This window comes from Lepidochelys olivacea (genome assembly GCF_965140295.1).
Source record: "Lepidochelys olivacea isolate rLepOli2 genome assembly, chromosome: 1".
NCBI classification, from domain to species: domain Eukaryota; kingdom Metazoa; phylum Chordata; order Testudines; family Cheloniidae; genus Lepidochelys; species Lepidochelys olivacea.
Window position 1 is genome coordinate 161,925,785 of NC_140411.1, and position 22,513 is coordinate 161,948,297.

General features: G+C 43.4%; 1 protein-coding gene across 1 annotated transcript in view; it reads left to right on the top strand.

Annotated features, from left to right (window-relative positions):
- Positions 1–17,565, top strand: part of DSCAM (DS cell adhesion molecule) — a 641,498-nt gene extending 623,933 nt beyond the window's left edge. The window contains exon 33 of the mRNA XM_084616971.1: positions 16,729–17,565. Within this exon, the coding sequence (XP_084473097.1) occupies positions 16,729–17,069 (341 nt within the window). The 3' untranslated portion in view covers positions 17,070–17,565. The remainder of the gene's footprint in view (positions 1–16,728) is intronic.
- The last annotated feature ends 4,948 nt before the right edge of the window (positions 17,566–22,513 follow it).

The window sequence follows — 22,513 nt, forward strand, 5'->3', positions numbered from 1 at the left end:
CACACCAGTCATGGTTTTATAGACCTCTATCCTATCCCCCCTTTTCTCTTTTCTAAACTGAACAGTCCCAGTCTTTTTAATCTCTCTTCATAAGGAAGCTGTTCCATGCCGCTAATCACTTTTGTTGCCCTTCTCTGTAACTTTTCCAGTTCCAGTTTTCCAGTATATGCTTTTTGAGATGGGGTGACCAGATGGAGGGGGATGCTTTTTCAGTTGAATATTTGCATCATGTGGCTTAAAATGCAATAGAGAATATTTTCAATCAAGGTTTTGTTTGCTAGAAGCAGTTCCAAGACTGATTCAAATCATCAACTTGACTCCGTAAAAGAGTTAAATGGACCTGGGACCAGTGCTGAGAAAACTAGTTGAGTAAGCTAATCAAAACAGGCATGAAAATAATGGAGCAGGTGGAATGTTTGTGCATAGATTTTTACCATGTTTTTTAAATCTTCACCCAACAAGTCTCTTAATACATACTATGTGGCAGAACCCTTACACATCTCCTGATTCCAAAGTTACTCCCTTGGATCAACTTTGCAGGAATGGCATCTAACATCTTATTTTATGATGTTTTTCTCTATGCTTGGGATAAGTATTTATGTTTTATTGTGCTGTTGGTAAACTGGGAGCACCTTAGCAAAATTCAGATCCATGCAGTCTGCATCTTGTCACAGGGGCAGCACATCAGTGATGAAAAGAAATGTTCAACATCTTCTCTCAGCTTTTCTTTTTTGAGATATCAGGGGTTTAGCTATCTTTGAGCCTTGACAAGCTAATGTTCTGCAAACCACTTAATTCCACATTTAATAGGGACTCATTACAGAGTTTAAATCACTGGCTTGTGTCATTTCCTTAATTGGTTTACAGAGTGAGGTTCATTTTTACAATTTGTATAACCTGGCTGCTGCATTAATATTGAACTAGAACAGTATTAGATCAGTGACTCTACTGGTTTTGTATCAAACTGGAAACTATATTGAAGTAATTTTAATGCTTAAATCTTGCAGCTGTTTTGATCCAATCCTCTTTTCCAGCCAGCTTTAGTGTGGAAAATTTCAGTTTAAACAGAGTGTGATAGACCTGAACATTATATTTAATTTAATGGGCGTAAAAGAGTTGGAGATTGCTTCTGCAGCTACTATATAATTCAAACAGCAGAATTGTGAACAGTTTTCATCTTGTTCTCAAATGATGCTTCATTTTTATTTTTTTCATTTGAAAGTTTATAATGGGTTTTTCACAAGTACTTATTCTAGACTGCTTTGGTTTACAGTGTAGTTTGTTTTCTCTTTCACGTTCTGTCAGGTTAAAAAATCCCATGTTTTTATATCTAATGTGTATGCCTAAAAGAATGCCCTTCTTTATTAGCAACAACTTAAATTATTAAAAATGAAATATTTATAAAATCTTTACTTTTCATTACTAATTCTGGTTGTTTACTTTCTTTGTATATCTCTCAGCTGCAAATAAAATTAAACAGCCCAGTGTCTTATATACCATGGAGGTAATGGATGTAACTCCATAATGAAGGCAGAGTTTTGCACTTAAAGCAGGGGTTACATTTATAGTTTGTTTTCAGTCGATGCTCTAGCCCATTGCTGAAATGTTTAGATTGCAAACACTACTACAAGGGAATGTTCAAATCCAAATACGAAATATTGGTTTTATTTTAATGAAAATAATAGTTTGTGAAAACAATTCTATTAATCTGATATTTTTCTAAACCTTGGTTTTACGAAACCTTAATTTTGGACCTAAACTGACCTAAGAAGCACCGTTTTAATGTATAATGAGTGAAACATTTCATCTTGCTGGTTTTGTGAGATGCTGTGTGATTTTTATATGCCACGTCAAGGCCGCCCCAAAGTAACCAGAAAAAATTATTTCCATAGAAACAGTAAATGATCCAGCTGTGCCATAAGATGCTGTGGTCAGTTACAGGTGTCCCTGTTACAATTAGCCCATACCCGAGGTTCTGTTTCTTTCCATTATGCCATGGGAGCTTATTACAATTTTAGATTTACAACAGATCTAAAATGTTCGCAACTGGAAGTGATAGTTTGTTGTTACCTGCAAGAACATGATCATGCTCTTGTCAGACGATAATGTGCAAGCTAACAAGTGTCATTGTATGTGCAGGTAATCAATTTAACAGCATATCCTTGTCATAACTGCCGTTTTTCTCTCAGTGTGAAGGCTTCTTTAGATAGTGACATTTAATATATACCAGGGGTCAGCTACCTTTCGGAAGTGGTGTGCCGAGTCTTCATTTATTCACTCTAATTTAAGGTTTTGCATGCCAGTAATACATTTTAACATTTTTTAGAATGTCTCTCTCTATAAGTCTATATTATATAACTAAGCTATTGTTGTATGTAAAGTAAACAAGGTTTTTAAAATGTTTAAGAAGCTTCATTTAAAATTAAATTAAAATGCAGATCTTATCAGTTTAGTGCAGTGGTTCTTAATCTGGGGTACACACACACCCTGGGGGTGCAAGATGTCCTTTCTGGGGGTGCAAGATGTGAGATTTTTTCAGAAAGTAAATCATCGAAAACACAAATTAAGCACAGGCACATAAGTACAACTACTTTGTTTCATCAATCCTGTGTATTTATTAACATTATACATTTTTAACAATTACTGTAATATGCAAAGTTTTTAAGTTTTCAAGTTTTTAAGCTAATTGTATGTAATTTTTTATAAGGGCTGCAGAGCGCTGAGCCCAGGCCAGGAGCAGAGCCCTGGGCTGGCTGCCGGTATCCCAGGCCAGCAGCAGGCTGAGCGGGGCCGATGGTCGGGACCCCGGCTGGCAAGGGGCTGGCAGCCGGAACCCCACACCGTCAGCAGGCTGAGCGGGATGGCAGACAGAACGCCAGACCAGCGGTGGGCTGAGCGGCTCAGCCCACTGCCGGTCAGGGGTTCCATCCGCCGGCTCCTGCCAGCCAGGGTCCCAGCCACCGGCCCCACTCAGCCCGCTGCCAGCCTGTGGTTCCATTCACCCAGGCAGGCAGCAGGCTGACCGGGGCCAGTGGCCGGGACCCTGGCTGGCAGCAGTGTGCCAGTAAAAATCGGCTTGCGTGCCGCCTGTTGCCGATGCCTGATATATATGTATTTTTATGTTGTTCAACCTTACATTCTTTTAAAGTGTTCCATATTAGAGGGAATTTTCATTTTTGATCACTGTGGGCCAGGTCCTCAGCAAGTATAAATCAGTTGATATATAGCTATGCCAGTTTACACAAATCGAGGTTCTGGCCACAAAACTCAACCCCCCGTGGATATTTGGATTATAAACAACGATGATGAATGGAGTCAACAGCAGGTGGGTTTGTTTCATTGTGTGAAACTTAACTGCTAATTATTCAAAAAACTAGGGGGAAAAGCTTTTGTGAACATGCAAACATCAGCAGCTTGCAAGAAGCAGTTAAGTATATAGGAGTGCACAGATATATAGCTCTGCAGAGATTTCATAAAAACAATTCCTCTCCCAAGTATAAAGTGCAACCATGAGGGGAACTAAAGAAGTTTTAATATCCCAGTCTAGATATAATAAATATTACAGGGAAGTTCTGGATATCTCCAAATGAGTCCCTCACTAGCAGAGTGTAGCATGGAGATTTTACTTCTTTTGCATTATGTGCTTATGGGCATATGTCCGTGTTTTCATCTTGGGGTTATTTTTGTTTTTGTTTTTTTAGTACCATCTGTGAACTATTAAAACCTCTATCTCCATCTCTGTGAGAAACTCTAAATATGGAATGGCATGGGCTCTAATGTCATAGTGGTTACCCATATGAAAAAAGAATCATAGAAAATCTGGTTTGGAAGGGACCTCAGGAGGTCATCTAGTCCAACCCCCTGTTCACAGGGGGACCAATCCCCAATTTTTGCCCCAGATCCCTAAATGGCCCCCTCAATGATTGAACTCACAACCCTGGGTTTAGCAGGCCAATCCTCAAACCACTGAGCTATCCCTCCCCTCACCCAGCTGCAAGTTAGCAAACTACTAAAATGCATCAAAAATTGATCCCATTCAAAATTAACCCTTTAACTCATTTAAATATGCCAAAAGTTGAGCCCTTTGAGGTATTTTCATTGGCGTTTGAGCTCTAGTTGAAAGCATTCAAACCAAGCTGAGAACTAGTGAGTGCTTTCACAACTAGGTTCCTAGTCAATCAGAACGAGTACACTTCCACTTCCTTTTTGCTCCCTGCTACATGGGTAGTCAATAATAGAGCCCCTCCTTCTTTGACGAACACTTTCCAACTCAGGTTAGATAATAGTTCTATCTCTCTATTAGTGTGTCTATGAGATATTAGCTACCTTGGGGTAGAAAAAGGAGTAAATAGGCTAGGCCCAGTCCTTCTGTAACAGGGGAGGCAGGGCATAACTCAGCCAATAGTTTTTATAACCATGCACTCTCCTCCTTCTTGCACCTGAACTTAACTCTTTGCTGGAGCACAGGCCAGCATTTTGTCTTTTCAGGACTTTTTGAAAAGCAATACACCAAGTTAAACCTCAGGGCTGTTGTAGGTAAAACCTTAGTAAATAGATGTTAATAGGTCCCAGTCAATTTCAGAGAGCTATACCATACATAAATATTTAATGCACACAAAACACATTATTAATAGTATCAAACATTGTAAATGGTATTGGGAATACTATGAATAACTTTTAAACAAAAGCTATTAGACAGTAAATCTATTGGTGTTCCTTACACAGACTTTTCCTAGACTCATAGAATCATAGAACTGGAAGGGAGCTAGAGAGGTCATCTAGCCCAGTCCCCTGCACCCCTGACAGGACTAAGTATTATCCCCCTTTGTTTCTGTTACAAAGATTCAGATATAAGATTTCGACATAACACTTGGTGTACTTCAGCACACACACCAAGACACATTCCCTTCTGATCTCCTTTCTGAGATGATTTCTCAGTCTTTATAGTGTGACCATAGTATATAGCGTGTGTCATCTATAGTCTTCAGAGCTGGAGGAGATTGGCAGCACCTCAGTCCTTTCGAGCACTTCAGAGCCTTGTCAGCAAACAAACAGTCTGGGGATCGCCACAGCTAGTGGCATCGCAGCCCTTGGGTTAATAGCTGATTGGCCCTCTCAGTTGCTGGTGCAACAGAAGTCTGTATCCAAAGTAGTACAAGGACTGGGACTCAGCCCTCACAGCAATCACATTTCTTGGTCCTGTGCTGATCAGTCACTGAGTCCAGAAGGCTGTTTTTAATGCCTCTACTTATAACCTTCTTTACCCCCATCTATGATTGGCTCCACTCTCAGAGGGCTACTAGGGTATAACCTGCCAGCTAAGCATCCCTCAATGAAAATTTCCTATACAGCCTCAGAACAGTTATTGAGCATGCCTAGTAACTACCACAACCTGTTCTCAAAGTTCCTGGGTCTTTCTAATTGAGGTACCCTGCCTGGCTCTCTGCACAGACCATCCAACTAAGATGTCTCCTCCCCACTGGTTCTCTTTCCCTCCCCTGGAGAAAGAAAGTCAAAGCATGCGGTTACACTTCCTCTTCTGGCTTAGGCTAACCTAAGGGATTCAGCAACCAGAGCAAGCTCTGAAGCTGCTACAAAGCACGTGTTCTGGAAAGCTTCCTATTAAAGTTGAAAGATTGTTTCACCTGGTGTTCAGTCACCCTGCCTGTTTTGTTAGAGGGTCTAGAGGTCACCCCATGTGCTCTGAAGTGCCCAAAAGAACGTAGGTTTCCATAGCCCATTGCTACTGGAAGGCTCCATTTGCTTGAGAGCTAGCTGAGGGCTCTGTTCAGTTGCGCAGTCACTAATTTGCATGGGGAAATTTCAGTTCCCTTTCAACTAGTCTTCACAACACAGTGGAGTCCTGTTTGAACACTCTGCCCTCTGTTCAGTTTTCCGTATTAGTATATTAATTAAAAACACCCTGGCTGTGTTCATTCCCTGTTTTAACACAGCATTTTGTTTCATTTCCAAACGGATGAAAATAAATGGCTTAGAGGGACTTGCACACTGGAGCAGTCGTGAAAAAAGCAAACATTTAAAACATATTTGGCTAATATTTTTCTAATCTTTTTCCTTTTCCTTTTCTTTAAGGGCTAAATTGAGCCTGTGAGTAAGTCCACGCAGCAGCTGGGAGGTGTAATTCCCAGCACAGGTAGACAGTTTCACACGAGCTCTGCTCAAGCTCGCACGTTAAAAATAGCAGGGTGACTACGGTGACACAATGGTGTCTCAGGCTAGCTGCCCAATTATGTTCCCTAGGGGTCAGGTGGGATTGTACTTGAGCAGCTAGCCTATGCAACTGGGGACACACTGCTTTTTTTAGGTGCTAGCTCAAGCAGAGCTAGCACATGTATGTTTGTGCAGGGTATCACACCTCCCAACTGCAGTGTGGACGTACCCTGAGACTCAGTTCTTAGTAAGGGGTGATGTAATTTCTACTTGCCAGGAACAGCTGTTCCCCTTCTCCTGTGAAAGAGCATAAGTAACTTTAGCTCTTGAAAGGATAGAGCTTATTTCCCCCTCATGGCTGGCCAGTTACTCTGCCAGTGAGTAAGAAGGGGAGGAAGTGGAGCAGTGTTTCTCCCTGCCCATTTATTCTCTGGGGCTAGCATTCACAAACCAAGAGATGTGCTCTCCATCAGACTCAAACCCAAGATCTGTGTAGGCCAAGCTAGGAGGCACAGGCTGATCCTTCTTACTGCCCTGCTCAGTTGAGTAAAACATGAGCACTATCTAACCCTAAGAGATTTGTGTTTGAAAGAGGCTTTTTCTTTCTCATAGCTCCAGTTATTCCTTGTGATTATTATAACTCCATAGCCTGTTGCTATGGAAATGATTGTAATGCAACACAGACAACACTATTGGTTCAGTGCAGCAGAAAATGGACAATGTGGGCGCAAGATCTCATTTCAAAATACTGACAGCAACAATTGTAAGAAGTATTACAGCTAGGCTATCTAAGAATATCCTAAAAAAGAAAAGGAGTACTTGGGTGTCAGAATTTCCTGACACCCAATTTTCAGCCACTTGTAACTTTCTGAAATGTCTCTTTTGAACTGATGTTTCCTAGGCCTGCGATCAGCCAAGGTGAATTTTTTTTAACGTTTGAGTGAAAACTGTTTAGCCTTATTTGAGAACGAAAACCCTTTTTGATTATTCAAAATCTTGCCCCCTTTGTTTGACCCCCTTTCACACCTCAAGAGGTGGGGATAGAATGTTGAAATTTGTCACGAAAATGGTCGTCGTTGAGGAGAAATACTTTGGGGTGTTCAGGTGAAAATTGGTTTTGATTTGGCAAAGTCACGATCCATTAGACACACCACACAGATACTGCATACCGAACTGGTAAGGGTATCTTTTTACAGCCTACGAGACTCCCATAATGAGTGTGGCTCAGATCCTTGGCTTGTGTGGAACAGTTTAAAAAAAAGATGGAGGAACTGTCTGAAGTTTGAAGGATACTTAGGCTATGTCTTCACAGGTAAAAAGATGTGGGCTTGGTTTGGGTTTGAGTTAATTGGTGGTTTGGATCAAAATAGCTATCTCACTGTAAAATCCTAGTGGAGGAAAAGCATAAGTAGTTTTTATCTCACTGTAGCCAGTCAAGGTCAGCGCTATGTCCCCCAGCCTGGATCTGACCTCCCTTAGCTGCATGAAGGTACCAATTACCCATCTCAGCTAGGATTTTCCATCAAGTTAACTTTCTCAGTGTAAAAACACACCTTTTTCGCAGTGCAGTCACAGCCTAAGGAAACATCCTTTTTCTGGGCAAAAGATATTGTAAATGATAAATGCGTGTAGGGAAGTCACAGTATTTGGTTATTTAAATTTTTTAGAAGATATCACTTCATAACATGTACTGCGTGGACTATTTCAACTGCTGTAGAGGTTTTGCCACTCAGAAGGAAGGACAAAGTCAATGCTCAATTAAATTGCAGGGTTCATATTTGAATGGATGATTATTATTGATGTACATACTCCATTTTTCCACAGACAGTATATCTCTTATTTTTAAATCCCTCAGAAAGCTATAGATTCTGAATGGTTTTTGTACTAATTAAGCCTAAATGCATAAATTATTAAACGTATTCCTTTGCCCTGCTTACACATTTGAAAGGTTTGCTTTCATTGCTAATAAGGCGCACACAGCACTGAAAAGAGGTAATTAGAGCATCAAAGGCAATGAACCATCTTAAAACTTCATAATGCTTTGCCTGAAAAATTTAACATTCAACTGAATTCAACTTTGGCAGGGTAGGAACAAACTGAAAAACAAATAGACCAATGTATCAGGAAATATGAGAAATGAAAGCTTGCCATGTTATTTCTGTAGCCATGGCTCTCCCATCCTTCTTAATCTTCTTAAAATACCCTCACCCTTGATCTAGGAAGCCAAAGTGGACCCCTGTGGTCATATTTCAAAGACTGTTTTTCAGTCAGAAATATTAGTTCTAACAAATCAAAGACTTTTTTCATGCCGTGATATGGCTCCAGTCCTAGCGAGGGGGGTAAGGGGGGAGTTAGATTCTTGAAAGTTTTCTTTTTCAACACTTTTAATCATCTGTTTATCTTAGAAGTTGCAGGGAATGATGCTTCTTTCTTGTTACAAAAACTGCTGCTTCATTACAATATGAAAATCTGCACATCACACAAAATAGCTAGTGTTCAGGGTAAATCCAAGATAACTTTGCATACTGTGTTAGGGGATTTTGGAGAATCATAGGACTGGAAGGGACCTTGAGAGGCCATCTAGTGCAGTCCCCTGCACTCAAGGCAGGCCTAAGTATTATCTAGACCATCCCTGAGAGGTGTTTGTCCAACCTGCTCTTAAAAATCCCCAATAATGGAGATTCTACCACCTCCCCAGGCAATTTATTCCAGTGCTTAACCACCCTGACAGGTAGCAAGTTTTTCCTGATGTTCAACCTAAACCTCCCTTGCTGCAATTTAAGCCCATTGCTTCTTGTCCTGTCCTCAGAGGTTAAGAAGAACAATTTTTCTCCCTCCTCCTCGCAACCTTTTATGTACTTGAAAACTGTTATCATGTCCCCTCTCAGTCTTCTCTTCTCCAGACTAAACAAACCCAATTTTTTCAATCTTCCTTCATAGGTCAGGTTTTCTAGACCTTTAATCATTTTTGTTACTCTTCTCTGGACTTTCTCCAATTTGTCCACATCTTTCCTGAAATGTGGCACCCAGAACTGGACACAATACTCCAATCAGGCCTAATCAGTGCAGAGTAGAGCAGAAGAATTACTTCTCGTGTCTTGCTTACAGTACTCCTGCTAATACAACCCAGAATGATGTTTGCTTTTTTTGCAAAAGCGTTACACTGTAGACTCATATTTAGCTTGTGATCCACTATGACCCCCAGTACTCCTTTCCGCAGTACTCCTTCCTAGGCAGTCATTTTCCATTTTGTATGTGTGCAATTGATTGTTCCTTCCTCAGTGGAGTACTTTGCATTTGTCCTTACTGCATTTCATCCTATTTACTTCAGACCATTTCTCCAGTTTGTCCAGATCATTTTGAAGTTTAATCCTATCCTTGAAAGCACTTGCAACCCCTCCCCGCTTGGTATCATCCACAAACTTTATAAATGTACTCTCTATGCCATTATCTAAATCATTAATGAAGATATTGAACAGAACCGGACCCAGAAGCGATCCCTGTGGGACCCTACTTGTTGTGCCCTTCCAGCATGACTGTGAACCACTGATAACTACTCTCTGGGAATGATTGTCCAACCAGTTATGCATCCACCTTATAGTAGCTCCATCTAGGTTGTATCTAGTTGCACTTCTTATTTTGTGATGTATTAATACAATCCTGTTAAAATTGTGCACCCCTTCATATGCAAATTACTATAAAAATGACTGCATATTGTTTGTAAAGATTAAAGACTCTCCTAGCAGAAGTGGATTTAGAGAAACCCTTTTTCTTTCATATGGTCCAGAAAGCTCTCAAATGTGTGTATATATATTGTTTTCTATCCGGCTCCTTGAAAGTAAAATCCTAAACTATATGAAGTTAAAAGACGTTTCTTTTTTACAATCCATGTTTAATCCACTAGTCTCAGGAAGCAGCAAAGTGGTAAGTGATTGAAATGCATATTTAATATGAGATCTCGGGCCTGCCAATAATCCAAGATCTGGATTTCACTCTGATCTTGTTACTGTTACATAAAGTATATTGTGGGGAACATATAGTGCAAGCAGCAAAAGGTATAAATGGCCAGTTTGTATGGCATATTTAAGACATGACCAGTTCCATTCTACTCTTAATGAAGTGGTAGAGCTATATCGTCTTGCGCTGTGGGTTGTAGGAGTTAAGCATGCTAAAAGCATTACTATGATGACGGTGATCTCCAGGGAAAAGGCCCTTGCTGCACAAAACGGTATTGGTGATTCAGTACAGTAGGTAGCGCTCGTTCCCTGAAACATATGGAACCAATGTTCCAACATGGTGTTAAAGGGCTCTGTGCTGCTGAGTGTGTCATTGTTCCGAAGCAACATAAAACCCAGGTCCTGATGGCTAATAACCTCAAAATGTTTGCAAGCATAAAGGTGTGACTGCCAAGGGCCTGTATGGGTACTTACGTGCCATCTACCATAAGCCTTCCTCCCATTTCAGTTGCATACACTGTTGTTCACTTCCTGTCCTTACCAGCTGAGCAGTGTAGCTGTGTGATGGTGCACTTCACCCTGGTGGTGGGTGCAGTCCTGCAGTAGTTAAAATGACTCATGTACATGTAAACTGCTTTGGGATGAGGTATCAGAGAAATGTAAAGTAGTAATTATTAGGCCCTTGACAATTTGCCTTTCATCTTCTGAGTGGTAACCGTATGATTATGGGCACACACTGTTTTTCCTGTTCTTGTATAAATGATGCTGCAGTATGTCAGCTGAATCCTGAGACTTGCACTACATCCTACTATGTGGGGGTTAAATACAGTGTACTGTACATCTGTATTGGAAATGTAACTAGAATAAAACATATGGTGCCAGACAGTGCCTGCAGGAGATCCACAGGAATAAACTGTGATTCTGTCCAAATATAACTTCTCAGCAATTTTTCTGTCTGTGACTTTAAATCATGAATAGATTAGAAGCTATTTATCTTTTAGATAACAATAACATTGCCTTTACTTTTAGGACAAGGTAAAGAATCTGCTTTATTTTAAGGTATTGGGCAACTTTCAGTTTGATTAGTCAAAAATACCACCCTCCTGCATCAGTTGACGGGGCCAGGACAGTCCCAGTAGCAAGGGTGGGAGGAACTTGCCAAGGCATAATATGTAGCTCCTTCTAGGGGGGTCTTTGGCACCCATTGGCCAGCTCAAGGAGAGGGGTGCTGATTGACCAGCATTCCCCACCTCCCAGAATTTAGTCCAGTTCAGGGGCCATGTGGAGCCTTATTCGGCTCTATTCCAGCAGCCCACCCTACCCACCCGAACTAGGAATGGGAACCCAGCCTGACAGATGCCGCAGGTGTTGCCAATTACCTGTTTAGGGAGTCAGGAAGGATTTTTTTCTCCTATGGGCTGTTTGGCAGAGAACCAGTGAGATTTTTGCATTCCTCACAGCACTTTCAAGCCACTGTGGGTTAAGTAGGATCATGCTTACTACCTACATGAGGTACTTGGGTAGAGTTGTTTATCCATCTCAACTTGTGGCCGGTTTCCAGTGTGGGTAAGAGAATAAAATGAACAGTTCCCATAGAATCATAGAATCATAGAATATCAGGGTTGGAAGGGACCCCAGAAGGTCATCTAGTCCAACCCCCTGCTCAAAGCAGGACCAATTCCCAGTTAAATCATCCCAGCCAGGGCTTTGTCAAGCCTGACCTTAAAAACCTCTAAGGAAGGAGATTCTACCACCTCCCTAGGTAACGCATTCCAGTGTTTCACCACCCTCTTAGTGAAAAAGTTTTTCCTAATATCCAATCTAAACCTCCCCCACTGCAACTTGAGACCATTACTCCTCGTTCTGTCATCTGCTACCATTGAGAACAGTCTAGAGCCATCCTCGTTGGAACCCCCTTTCAGGTAGTTGAAAGCAGCTATCAGATCCCCCCTCATTCTTCTCTTCTGCAGGCTAAACAATCCCAGCTCCCTCAGCCTCTCCTCATAACTCATGTGTTCCAGTCCCCTAATCATTTTTGTTGCCCTTCGCTGGACTCTCTCCAATTTATCCACATCCTTCTTGAAGTGTGGGGCCCAAAACTGGACACAGTACTCCAGATGAGGCCTCACTAATGTCGAATAGAGGGGAACGATCACGTCCCTCGATCTGCTCGCTATGCCCCTACTTATACATCCCAAAATGCCATTGGCCTTCTTGGCAACAAGGGCACACTGCTGACTCATATCCAGCTTCTCGTCCACTGTCACCCCTAGGTCCTTTTCCGCAGAACTGCTGCCTAGCCATTCGGTCCCTAGTCTGTAGCTGTGCATTGGGTTCTTCCGTCCTAAGTGCAGGACCCTGCACTTATCCTTATTGAACCTCATCAGATTTCTTTTGGCCCAATCCTCCAATTTGTCTAGGTCTTTCTGTATCCTATCCCTCCCCTCCAGCGTATCTACCACTCCTCCCAGTTTAGTATCATCTGCAAATTTGCTGAGAGTGCAATCCACACCATCCTCCAGATCATTTATGAAGATATTGAACAAAACCAGCCCCAGGACCGACCCTTGGGGTACTCCACTTGATACCGGCTGCCAACTAGATATGGAGCCATTGATCACTACCCGTTGAGCCCGACAATCTAGCCAGCTTTCTACCCACCTTGTAGTGCATTCATCCAGCCCATACTTCCTTAACTTGCTGACAAGAATACTGTGGGAGACCGTGTCAAAAGCTTTGCTAAAGTCAAGAAACAATACATCCACTGCTTTCCCTTCATCCACAGAACCAGTAATCTCATCATAAAAGGCGATTAGATTAGTCAGGCATGACCTTCCCTTGGTGAATCCATGCTGGCTGTTCCTGATCACTTTCCTCTCATGCAAGTGCTTCAGGATTGATTCTTTGAGGACCTGCTCCATGATTTTTCCAGGGACTGAAGTGAGGCTGACTGGCCTGTAGTTCCCAGGATCCTCCTTCTTCCCTTTTTTAAAGATTGGCACTACATTAGCCTTTTTCCAGTCATCCGAGACTTCCCCGGTTCGCCACGAGTTTTCAAAGATAATGGCCAATGGCTCTGCAATCACAGCCGCCAATTCCTTCAGCACTCTCGGATGCAACTCGTCCGGCCCCATGGACTTGTGCACGTCCAGCTTTTCTAAATAGTCCCTAACCACCTCTATCTCCACAGAGGGCTGGCCATCTCTTCCCCATTTTGTGATGCCCAGCGTAGCAGTCTGGGAGCTGACCTTGTTAGTGAAAACAGAGGCAAAAAAAGCATTGAGTACATTAGCTTTTTCCACATCCTCTGTCACTAGGTTGCCTCCCTCATTCAGTAAGGGGCCCACACATTCATTCCTTGGCTTTCTTCTTGTTGCCAACATACCTGAAGAAACCCTTCTTGTTACTCTTGACATCTCTGGCTAGCTGCAGCTCCAGGTGCGATTTGGCCCTCCTGATAACATTCCTACATGCCCGAGCAATATTTTTATACTCTTCCCTGGTCATATGTCCAACCTTCCACTTCTTGTAAGCTTCTTTTTTATGTTTAAGATCTGCTAAGATTTCACCATTAAGCCAAGCTGGTCGCCTGCCATATTTACTATTCTTTCGACTCATCGGGATGGTTTGTCCCTGTAACCTCAACAGGGATTCCTTGAAATACAGCCAGCTCTCCTGGACTCCTTTCCCCTTCAAGTTAGTCCCCCAGGGGATCCTGGCCATCCGTTCCCTGAGGGAGTCGAAGTCTGCTTTCCTGAAGTCCAGGGTCCGTATCATGCTGCTTACCTTTCTTCCCTGCGTCAGGATCCTGAACTCAACCAACTCATGGTCACTGCCTCCCAGATTCCCATCCACTTTTGCTTCCCCCACTAATTCTACCCGGTTTGTGAGCAGCAGGTCAAGAAAAGCGCCCCCCCTAGTTGGCTCCTCTAGCACTTGCGCCAGGAAATTGTCCCCTACGCTTTCCAAAAACTTCCTGGATTGTCTATGCACCGCTGTATTGCTCTCCCAGCAGATATCAGGAAAATTAAAGTCACCCATGAGAATCAGGGCATGCGATCTAGTAGCTTCCGTGAGCTGCCGGAAGAAAGCCTCATCTACCTCATCCCCCTGGTCCGGTGGTCTATAGCAGACTCCCACCACTACATCACTCTTGTTGCACACACTTCTAAACTTAATCCAGAGACACTCAGGTTTTTCTGCAGTTTCGTACCAGAGCTCTGAGCAGTCATACTGCTCCCTTACATACAGTGCTACTCCCCCACCTTTTCTGCCCTGCCTGTCCTTCCTGAACAGTTTATAACCATCCATGACAGTACTCCAGTCATGTGAGTTATCCCACCAAGTCTCTGTTATTCCAATCACGTCATAGTTCCTTGACATCACCAGGACCTCCAGTTCTCCCAGAAGTAAAAGACCTGCGATATGTGTGATGGGCCTTGGGCTCATGTGATAGGGTGAGACCTTGTGGCCTTTGCGGGCTGCAGTCCCCACCCTGCTGCACCCTCTATCCCCTTCACAGAGGGGGAAGGTGCTAGGACTCAGAGAGAGCTGAGTCCTGGGCAGTAGGTTGAGGAGAGCCACCTCATGTTATGGGTCATATGGTAAGGAGTCCTGGAACCAACTCCATGTCTGGTATAGGAGAGTAAGGATGATTGGTGGGTAGCGCCCCTCCCTTGTGTTAAAGTTTAATAAACATTGCAGCCTGTTGCTTAATGCCATGCATGGGTTCTCCTTTTGCCACCGTGTCTGCATCAAACTCTCTCTGCAACAGGGTATCAAGAAGTCCTCTGCTGTTTATGATACTGACACAGACCAGCCTGTATTTCTGCCATTTCCAACAGTTCAGGTTTATGTACTATTGTTTGCTCTAGAAAAGACTTTTACTTAAAACACTTGGCATGCATTCATTTTATAAATGTGGGTGTCATTTTACATATAACCCTGAAGGGAATTATTTCCATTTACCGGGGTACTTTGACATGTGAAAATGCTGCTCCCCAATTTATCTAGATCCATTCTAGTTGAAATGGGGTGTTGGAAGCGGTTGCTGTTGCATTGTAATAGAAAACTATAAGCTTCTGAGAACTCTCATCCCCTTTTAGGATATGTCTACACCACAGTTAGACACCTGTGGCTGGCCCACGCCAGCTGATTCAGGCTTGTGGGGCTTGGGCTAGGGAGCTGTTTAATTACGGTGTAGACATTAGGGCTTCGGCTGGAGCCCAGACTCTGGAACCCTGTGAGGTGCAGTGTTAGAGATCTTCAGTTATGTGGCTGTGGATGGGAGTGGATGCCCAAAATTGATGAATTGTCATTATCGTGCTATACCAAGAACCCAGATCTGAAGGTATTTCTCACCATCATCACCCATGGATACATCTTCAACATCAAAACTTTTTGGAAGGAAACATGCTTTAAATTTGCTTCTTTTTTCTGGTCTCCTTGAATTTTTGCAAGTCAGTCTATGAAAGAATAAGACAATATTAGATTAAATTAAACTGATTTGTGTAGCAGGGCTAGCAGATGGGCAGATGCCTACATAAGAACAAGGATACGCTAAATCTTCTTCCCCACGTGGTGCACAGTGACCACAGAGCAGCTCCAAAGAGGGTATTCCAACTCAAGAGTGGGAGTGGGTTCCCTAGCTCTGTATGAAGCCCCTTGCCTGAAAAAAAAAATGATGGGAGGATGTGTGCAGTCATAAATCCTCTAGCCCCATCAGCGTAGCATTATTGGCTACAACTATAAATGCTCAAAAGTCAGGAGATGAAAAAAGTGAGGGTTCATAGTAATGCTAACGGAACAGTGTTAATTGTTCATGTGTTGTATTTTGTATCCCTGTGTTGCTCTTTTAATGTGTACGCTAATAAGTGAATGTGTGTGTAGTTAAACGTCTACCATAAGGAAAGAAAGATGGATGCTGTAGTGTCTTGATCACTATCCTGGGTAATCTGGAGACCCAGATTCAATGCCCTGCGCTACCACAGATTTAAGCTCTGTGCCTCAGTTCCCCATCTGTACAATAGGGATGATAGAACTTCTCTACCACTCAGATGGTGGTGTGATGGGGACCAGTGATGGATGTCATAAGATGTACAGGCTGTGCAAAGAGGGCACACTGAGATTACCATCAGGGCCCTCACTTTTTTATATTTTAACTTTGGGGTGTTTAAATTTGTAACCTAGTGTTATTTCATCCAAATGTTGTATAATTAATTATTTTTGTGCTAGATGGAGCCTTTAGTCAAAATTCGGGGGGTGGGGGGGTGTCACTGAAAACCAAACCAATATTTTTCAACATTCAGTAGTCAAAGCCTTCCAGTTTTTGACAACCAAAAACCAAAAAAAATATTATTTTTTGGTCTTTAACGATAAATTATGAAAAAAGTCCTTCAATTTTTTTCATACAAAATAAAATAAATTTTGACCAGCTTTGTTGCCTTTGTGCTATGAACATTCTGACGGGGTCAGGGAAGTCTTGCTTTGAAATCAGATTAAATGGCTGCCTAAATGCTTGAGTCTATATCAGCCAAATAGGCAGTTTTACTGAATTGCATGAAGATAACTAAGAGGTGCCTCTTCATATTTTTCTTCACAGGTGACCTCATGCATTTGCCACCGTATCTTAGAATGGACTTTTTGTTGAATCGAGGAGTTTCAGGCACTAGCAGAGACCTGGGTTTGGGCCAAGCCTGCTTGGAACCTCAGAAAAGCCGAACCCTGAAGCGTCCCACTGTTCTGGAGCCGATACCTATGGAAACATCCTCCACGAGAGAAGTACAGTCATGGCAACCTGGTGCCGTGGCAACATTACCTCAGCGAGAAGGGGCTGAGCTAGGACAGGCAGCTAAAATGAGCAGCTCCCAAGAATCCCTGCTGGACTCCCGGGGCCACTTGAAAGGAAACAATCCCTACGCAAAATCTTACACCCTAGTATAACAAAAAGAGCATGGCTGGACAGTGGCTGTAAATACTTACAATTAAAAAAACCAATCAAAGCTACCTTTTTTATTGAATTCCAATATTTATAATTAAAGAAGATTGCCAAAATATTTGAAAAAAATGCAAACTACAGACAGTGCAAAGACTCTCCTGCTTTTTTTCTGTCTGAGTGTGAGCTTCATCTGACTGGACATCTGAATTTTTGGGTAAAAGAAGTCCAGTTTTCTGATCTTCACAAGCTTTTGTGTTTTTACTGATTTTCTACAAAGTGCATGGGGACTAAATAAAACATTTTAACTGGAAGTTCCATCACACAAGATTAAAAAGAAGGAAAACAAATCACCCTATTTGTGAATTTAACAGGGACATTGATCTGGGAAATCAAAAAGTCTTTTGTCATGTTTGCACACTTTTTTTTAAATTAGAAAATGGGTCCTTGATCGATCTTTTTGTTTTGTTGTTAATTAGGATGAGTGCTGTCAGTGGAGGGGGGGGAAATCAATTTGCTTTTTTTTTTAATAATTTAATGAGACACACTTTGCATTTTGTCTATGCGAAATAAAAGGGTCTTCTGCCTTTATTTGTGATCTTTGCTTACATCACTTTCTGCTGTGCTTGGTTTTCCTTATGTCCAGTAACTATTTCAGCACTTTCACCCTGTATACTTTACACAGGAAAAACCTTCATTGACTTTGCTGTTTGGATGTTTTTTCTAAGAGAGATGCTCTAGTTCAGTGGTTCTCAAAGCCGGTCCACCGCTTGTTCAGGGAAAGCCCCTGGCGGGCCGGACCGGTTTGTTTACCTGCCACGTCCGCAGGTTCGGCCGATCGCGGCTCCCACTGGCCGCGGTTCACCGCTCCAGGCCAATGGGGGCTGTGGGAAGGATGGCCAGCACGTCCCTTGGCCTGCGCTGCTTCCCACAGCCCCCATTGGCCTGGAGCGGCGAACCGTGGCCAGTGGGAGCCGCGATCGGCCGAACCTGCGGACGTGGCAGGTAAACAAACCGGTCTGGTCCGTCAGGGGCTTTCCCTGAACAAGTGGCAGACCGGCTTTGAGAACCACTGCTCTAGTTCAAACAGGAATGAATTCAGGGAAGTCCTATGGCCTGTGCTATATATGAGGTCAGAGTAGATGATCACAATGGTCCCTTCTGGCCTTAGAGTCTATGAATCTTTGATTTGGAATGGAGTTTGGCCTATGAAAGGAGAGCAGGGACATGCCTTTAAAATTTATTGGTATTTGCTGAGACAGAGATCCCTTGCTAATGGGGTAACGGGCAAGACTGTTGCAAAGGAGTGAGGTGCTTGGAACAAAACCAGCATTGGATCTTCAGTGTACTCTTTAGACCTGATCCAAAACCTATTGAAGTCTGTCGGAGTCTTTCTGTTGACTTCAAAAGGTTTTTCGATCAGGCCCTTTATTAGTATTTTGAAAATGTAACAAGAAGTGTTTTGATGTTACTTTGCTAGCTCTCTAGGGGTAAATCTTGAGTCCTTTATGTAGGCGTCATTTCCATTGGCTCCACTGTTATCTTGTCTAGTTCAGGACTGAATAGTCAAGCTTCTCCCTATGACAGGACAAGGTGGGTGTTTCCAACCATCCAGAAAAATCTTTGTACGCATTACTTCCTAAGCAATTGTAAGAAATGTGCTTTCTATCAACCTGTCTTTTCTTTTTAAGAAGACAAAGACCTCTTTTTACCGAGGACATCCCCACTCACGGAGCTTCATTGCACCTTTTGCTTACATGAAAATATTGTTTATTTGCAGAAAATAGAAAGTATTAAACCAATACAGTTTGTGGATTTAACACAACAAAAAAATAACCTTGGTAATCTCTAAGCTCCTATTTCTGTGTTCTAGTCTTTCTGTCTTTGACAAAATATCCATAATAATGGGGTAGCATACTGTATGTCTTATTATTTTATTATGTAGTTGTAAAGACCCTGAGCATAGTATTTGAGCACATGCTATTGAAGTCAATGGGACTTAAACATGTGCTTACATGCTTCATTACATCAGGGCCTAAGCACCAATAATGTGGTTGGTACAGCAGAAGGGACAAAATGAAGATGGCCTAAGGGCTTTTCAGGTGGCAGGCCAATAGAGAAATAGAGGGTGATAACTAAGACTATGTTTATGTCACGGAGGCCTGGAAGTCATGGAATCCCTGACATACAGAGACCTCAGTGACATTCTCTGCTTCAGCCCCTAGGGCTGTGGGACTCTGGCCCTGGCAGGGTTCCAGGGACAGTCAACAGGGGGCTCCCTGCATGGTTCCAGTGACAGGTGACAGACTCCTGAGGGGGCCCTCCTCAGGGTCCAAGGACGAGGGGAGCAGCTGGGGGTGTCCCATTTTTCCTTTGGGAAATATGGTGACCCTGCAGCTTCCAGCTGCCGCAGACAGTGGGGGAACCCCACAGCTCCCAGGCACCATGAAGCTGAAGCAGCAAAAATCACAGACAGGTCACAGCTTCCGTGAATTTTTGTTTATTGCTCGTGACCTATCCATGACTTTTACTAAAAATAACCATGACAAAATCTTAGTCTTAGTGTTGACCATTTCCCCATGTAGGCCACTAACCTGACCAACCTGATACTACTGCTGGTCAAAACCCAGGGGTTTTTCCAGCAAAAATTTCCAAATTACAAATTTACACTAAAAACATTTCAATTTTTCATATGAAATTTCACTTCGAAGTCACCTATGAAAAATGGAAGCAGTTTAATGTAAACTTGTCATTTTTTTTTCATTTTGGTTCAAATAGAAATTGCTGTTTTGTTTGGGTTTTTAATAATCAACATTTTCATCTTCTGAAAATCAAATGAAAAATCCAAGCACATGCTGCAGTACTTTGCTGGATCAGAAACAGAGAACTCAGCGCCCCACAAGACTGAGTCCTTACTGCTCTGTGACCCTTATGCATTTTTTCCTTTTTTATTAAGAGAAAAACACACACCTGTTAAAATGTGTCTTAAAGAATTAATTGATTTACATAAAAACATGTGAATGACCCAGGGAAGGAACCTGGGCTTGAATGTATTACAACGGACTTAGAAATGCCTGGTTGAAATTGCTTTCTTGTGGTGCATGCAGTAATTGTGAATAGATGACAGTGCCCAGGGTTGGGGGTAAAGTCTCCGTTTTAGCTTTTATTATTTTAACCCCCCAAAACAGAAATGGAGCAGCCACCCCAATTAAACTAGGTGTAGATCATGTAGAAAAATGTCTAACGTTCTTACCTGTTTCACAAAAATAAAAAGCTATGGGAGGAATTGTTACCCAGGATCCAGGCAAAGAGGATCCTTGCTGCATGCAGGTTTCCCCTTTCCTACACTGGTGTGGGCATGTCAACTATCTCCAACATGTGCCTTTCATAGATCTACAGAGGGATGGCCAGGAGGACACACATTGCAACCAGTGGTAACTCTACTAAAAGCTAGTGTAACCTGAGTCTGTATTAACTCTTGTATGGAGCCCACTCCTTATTGCAAAACATTTATAATGAGGCAGGGAGAGTTCTAGAGTTAGTTGTGTAAGAGCTTAGCCTAAATAATGGATCTTGGTGCTAGAGACCCAAGCCCTAAGTAATAGGGCAGGCAATCCCTGAGCCTCTGGGTAGACACAGACCCTCCATTGGATTCCCCACACGCAGGGTGGAGATTGACAGCTTCCGGGGGGGATAAACCCTACCACATGTTCTACAGCATTGGGAGTGGGATAGAGGTGAAACCCCATCCACCAGATAAAACAAACTGTAGGAAACTAAATAAGGACAATCTCAGTGAGGATTCTTCCTCCACTGCCACCTGCCCCCAAGCCTCCTTGCACAGATTTTTCTGCAGGAGATGGTGATTCCCCTGCAACCGCTATTTGTATACATCAGACCTCCTCCAATGCTCCACCCCTAGCCATGCTTGGAATAATCTCGTATTTGCTGTCCACCAACCACCCATTCTCTGTCCTTTCCATTGATCCACTGAGAGGAAGAAAGATGGTCCAGTGGTTAGGGCACTAGCTGAAGACCTGCATTCCAGCCCCTGCTTTCTTATAGCCTACCTGTGTGACCTTGGGCAAGCCACTTTGTCTCTCTGTTCCCCAGCTGAAATATGGGTCTAGTAGTACTTACCTGTCTTACTAGCACCCACCGGCAGCTCCCCGTCCCGCACCCGGCCTCAGCTCACCTCCGCTCCACCTCCGCCTCCTCGCCTGAACTCACTGCCCTGCTCTGCTTCTCCACGTCCCCCCACCCCGGCTTCCCATGAATCAGCTGTTCGGTGGGAAGCCGGGGAGGACTGAGAAGCAGGCCGCGGCTTCCCGCTCAGGCTGAGGGTGGCGGAGGCGAGCAGGGGCGGGGAGTGGTTCCCCTGCGCACCCCCCCTCCCCCAGATTATCTGCTGCAGCGCAGGCGGCCCTCCTCGCACTCCCCCCCACCCCAGCTCCCCTCCTCTCCCCCTCCGCCTCCCTGAGCCTGAGCGCGAAGCCGCCGCCTGCTTCTCAGCCCTCCCAGGCTTCCCGCGCGAACAGCTGATTCGTGGGAAGCCGATGGGGGGGAGCGGAGAAGCAGAGCGGGGCGGCGTCTTCATGGGAGGAGGCAGAGGCGGAGCAGAGGTGAGGTGAGGTGAACTGGGGCAGGGCATGGGGCGGGGCTGGGCGGAGAGCTGCCGGTGGGTGCTCTACACCCATCAAATTTTCCTCGTGGGTGCTCCAGTGCCAGAACACCCATGGTGTCGGCACCTAAGGTGCCACTTTTGGCCAGTTGTTAAATTTAGAAGCCCTTTTAGAACCGGTTGTCCCTCATGGGACAACCGGTTCTAAAAGGGCTTCTAAATTTAACAACCGGGTTCTAGCGAACCGGTGCGAACTGGCTCCAGCTCACCACTGACCACAACTCAGAGATGGTATACAGAAAGAATCTGCACAGTTTAGACATAGCTTGGATGTGAGGAGCTAGAGAGAGATCGAAATGTAAAGATACCCATGTTACAGGCCTGAGTGGCAGGCCGGTTGGTGGGGTTGTCAATAGTGCTCAAGAAACAAGGTAGTAGGGAGGACTTTGGGGGAGGATTAAGAGCTCTGTTTTAGCCATGTCGAGTTTAACTGAAGACTAGACATCAACAAGGGGATGGCAGAGACATAAATTGAGATTTTTATTTGGCCAGAAGATGATGGGTCTGTATATCTAGATATTATCTCATCACACCCTTTTTTACTTACATTTTGTCCATTGTTTTGTTTGTGGTAAATTGTGGGCTCCTTGTTGCAGGGACCATGTCTTATTCTGTGTCTTTTAAAGGGTCAGCTTCATTTACACTAACTGGCAGTCTCTGCAGAAAAGCCAAAGATTGCATGGACTTGGAGACTGAGAGTCAAGGATGTGGAGGTCTGCGTGGAAACTTGTACAACAGTTGACATGCTTTAAATGATTTTGGATTAACAGA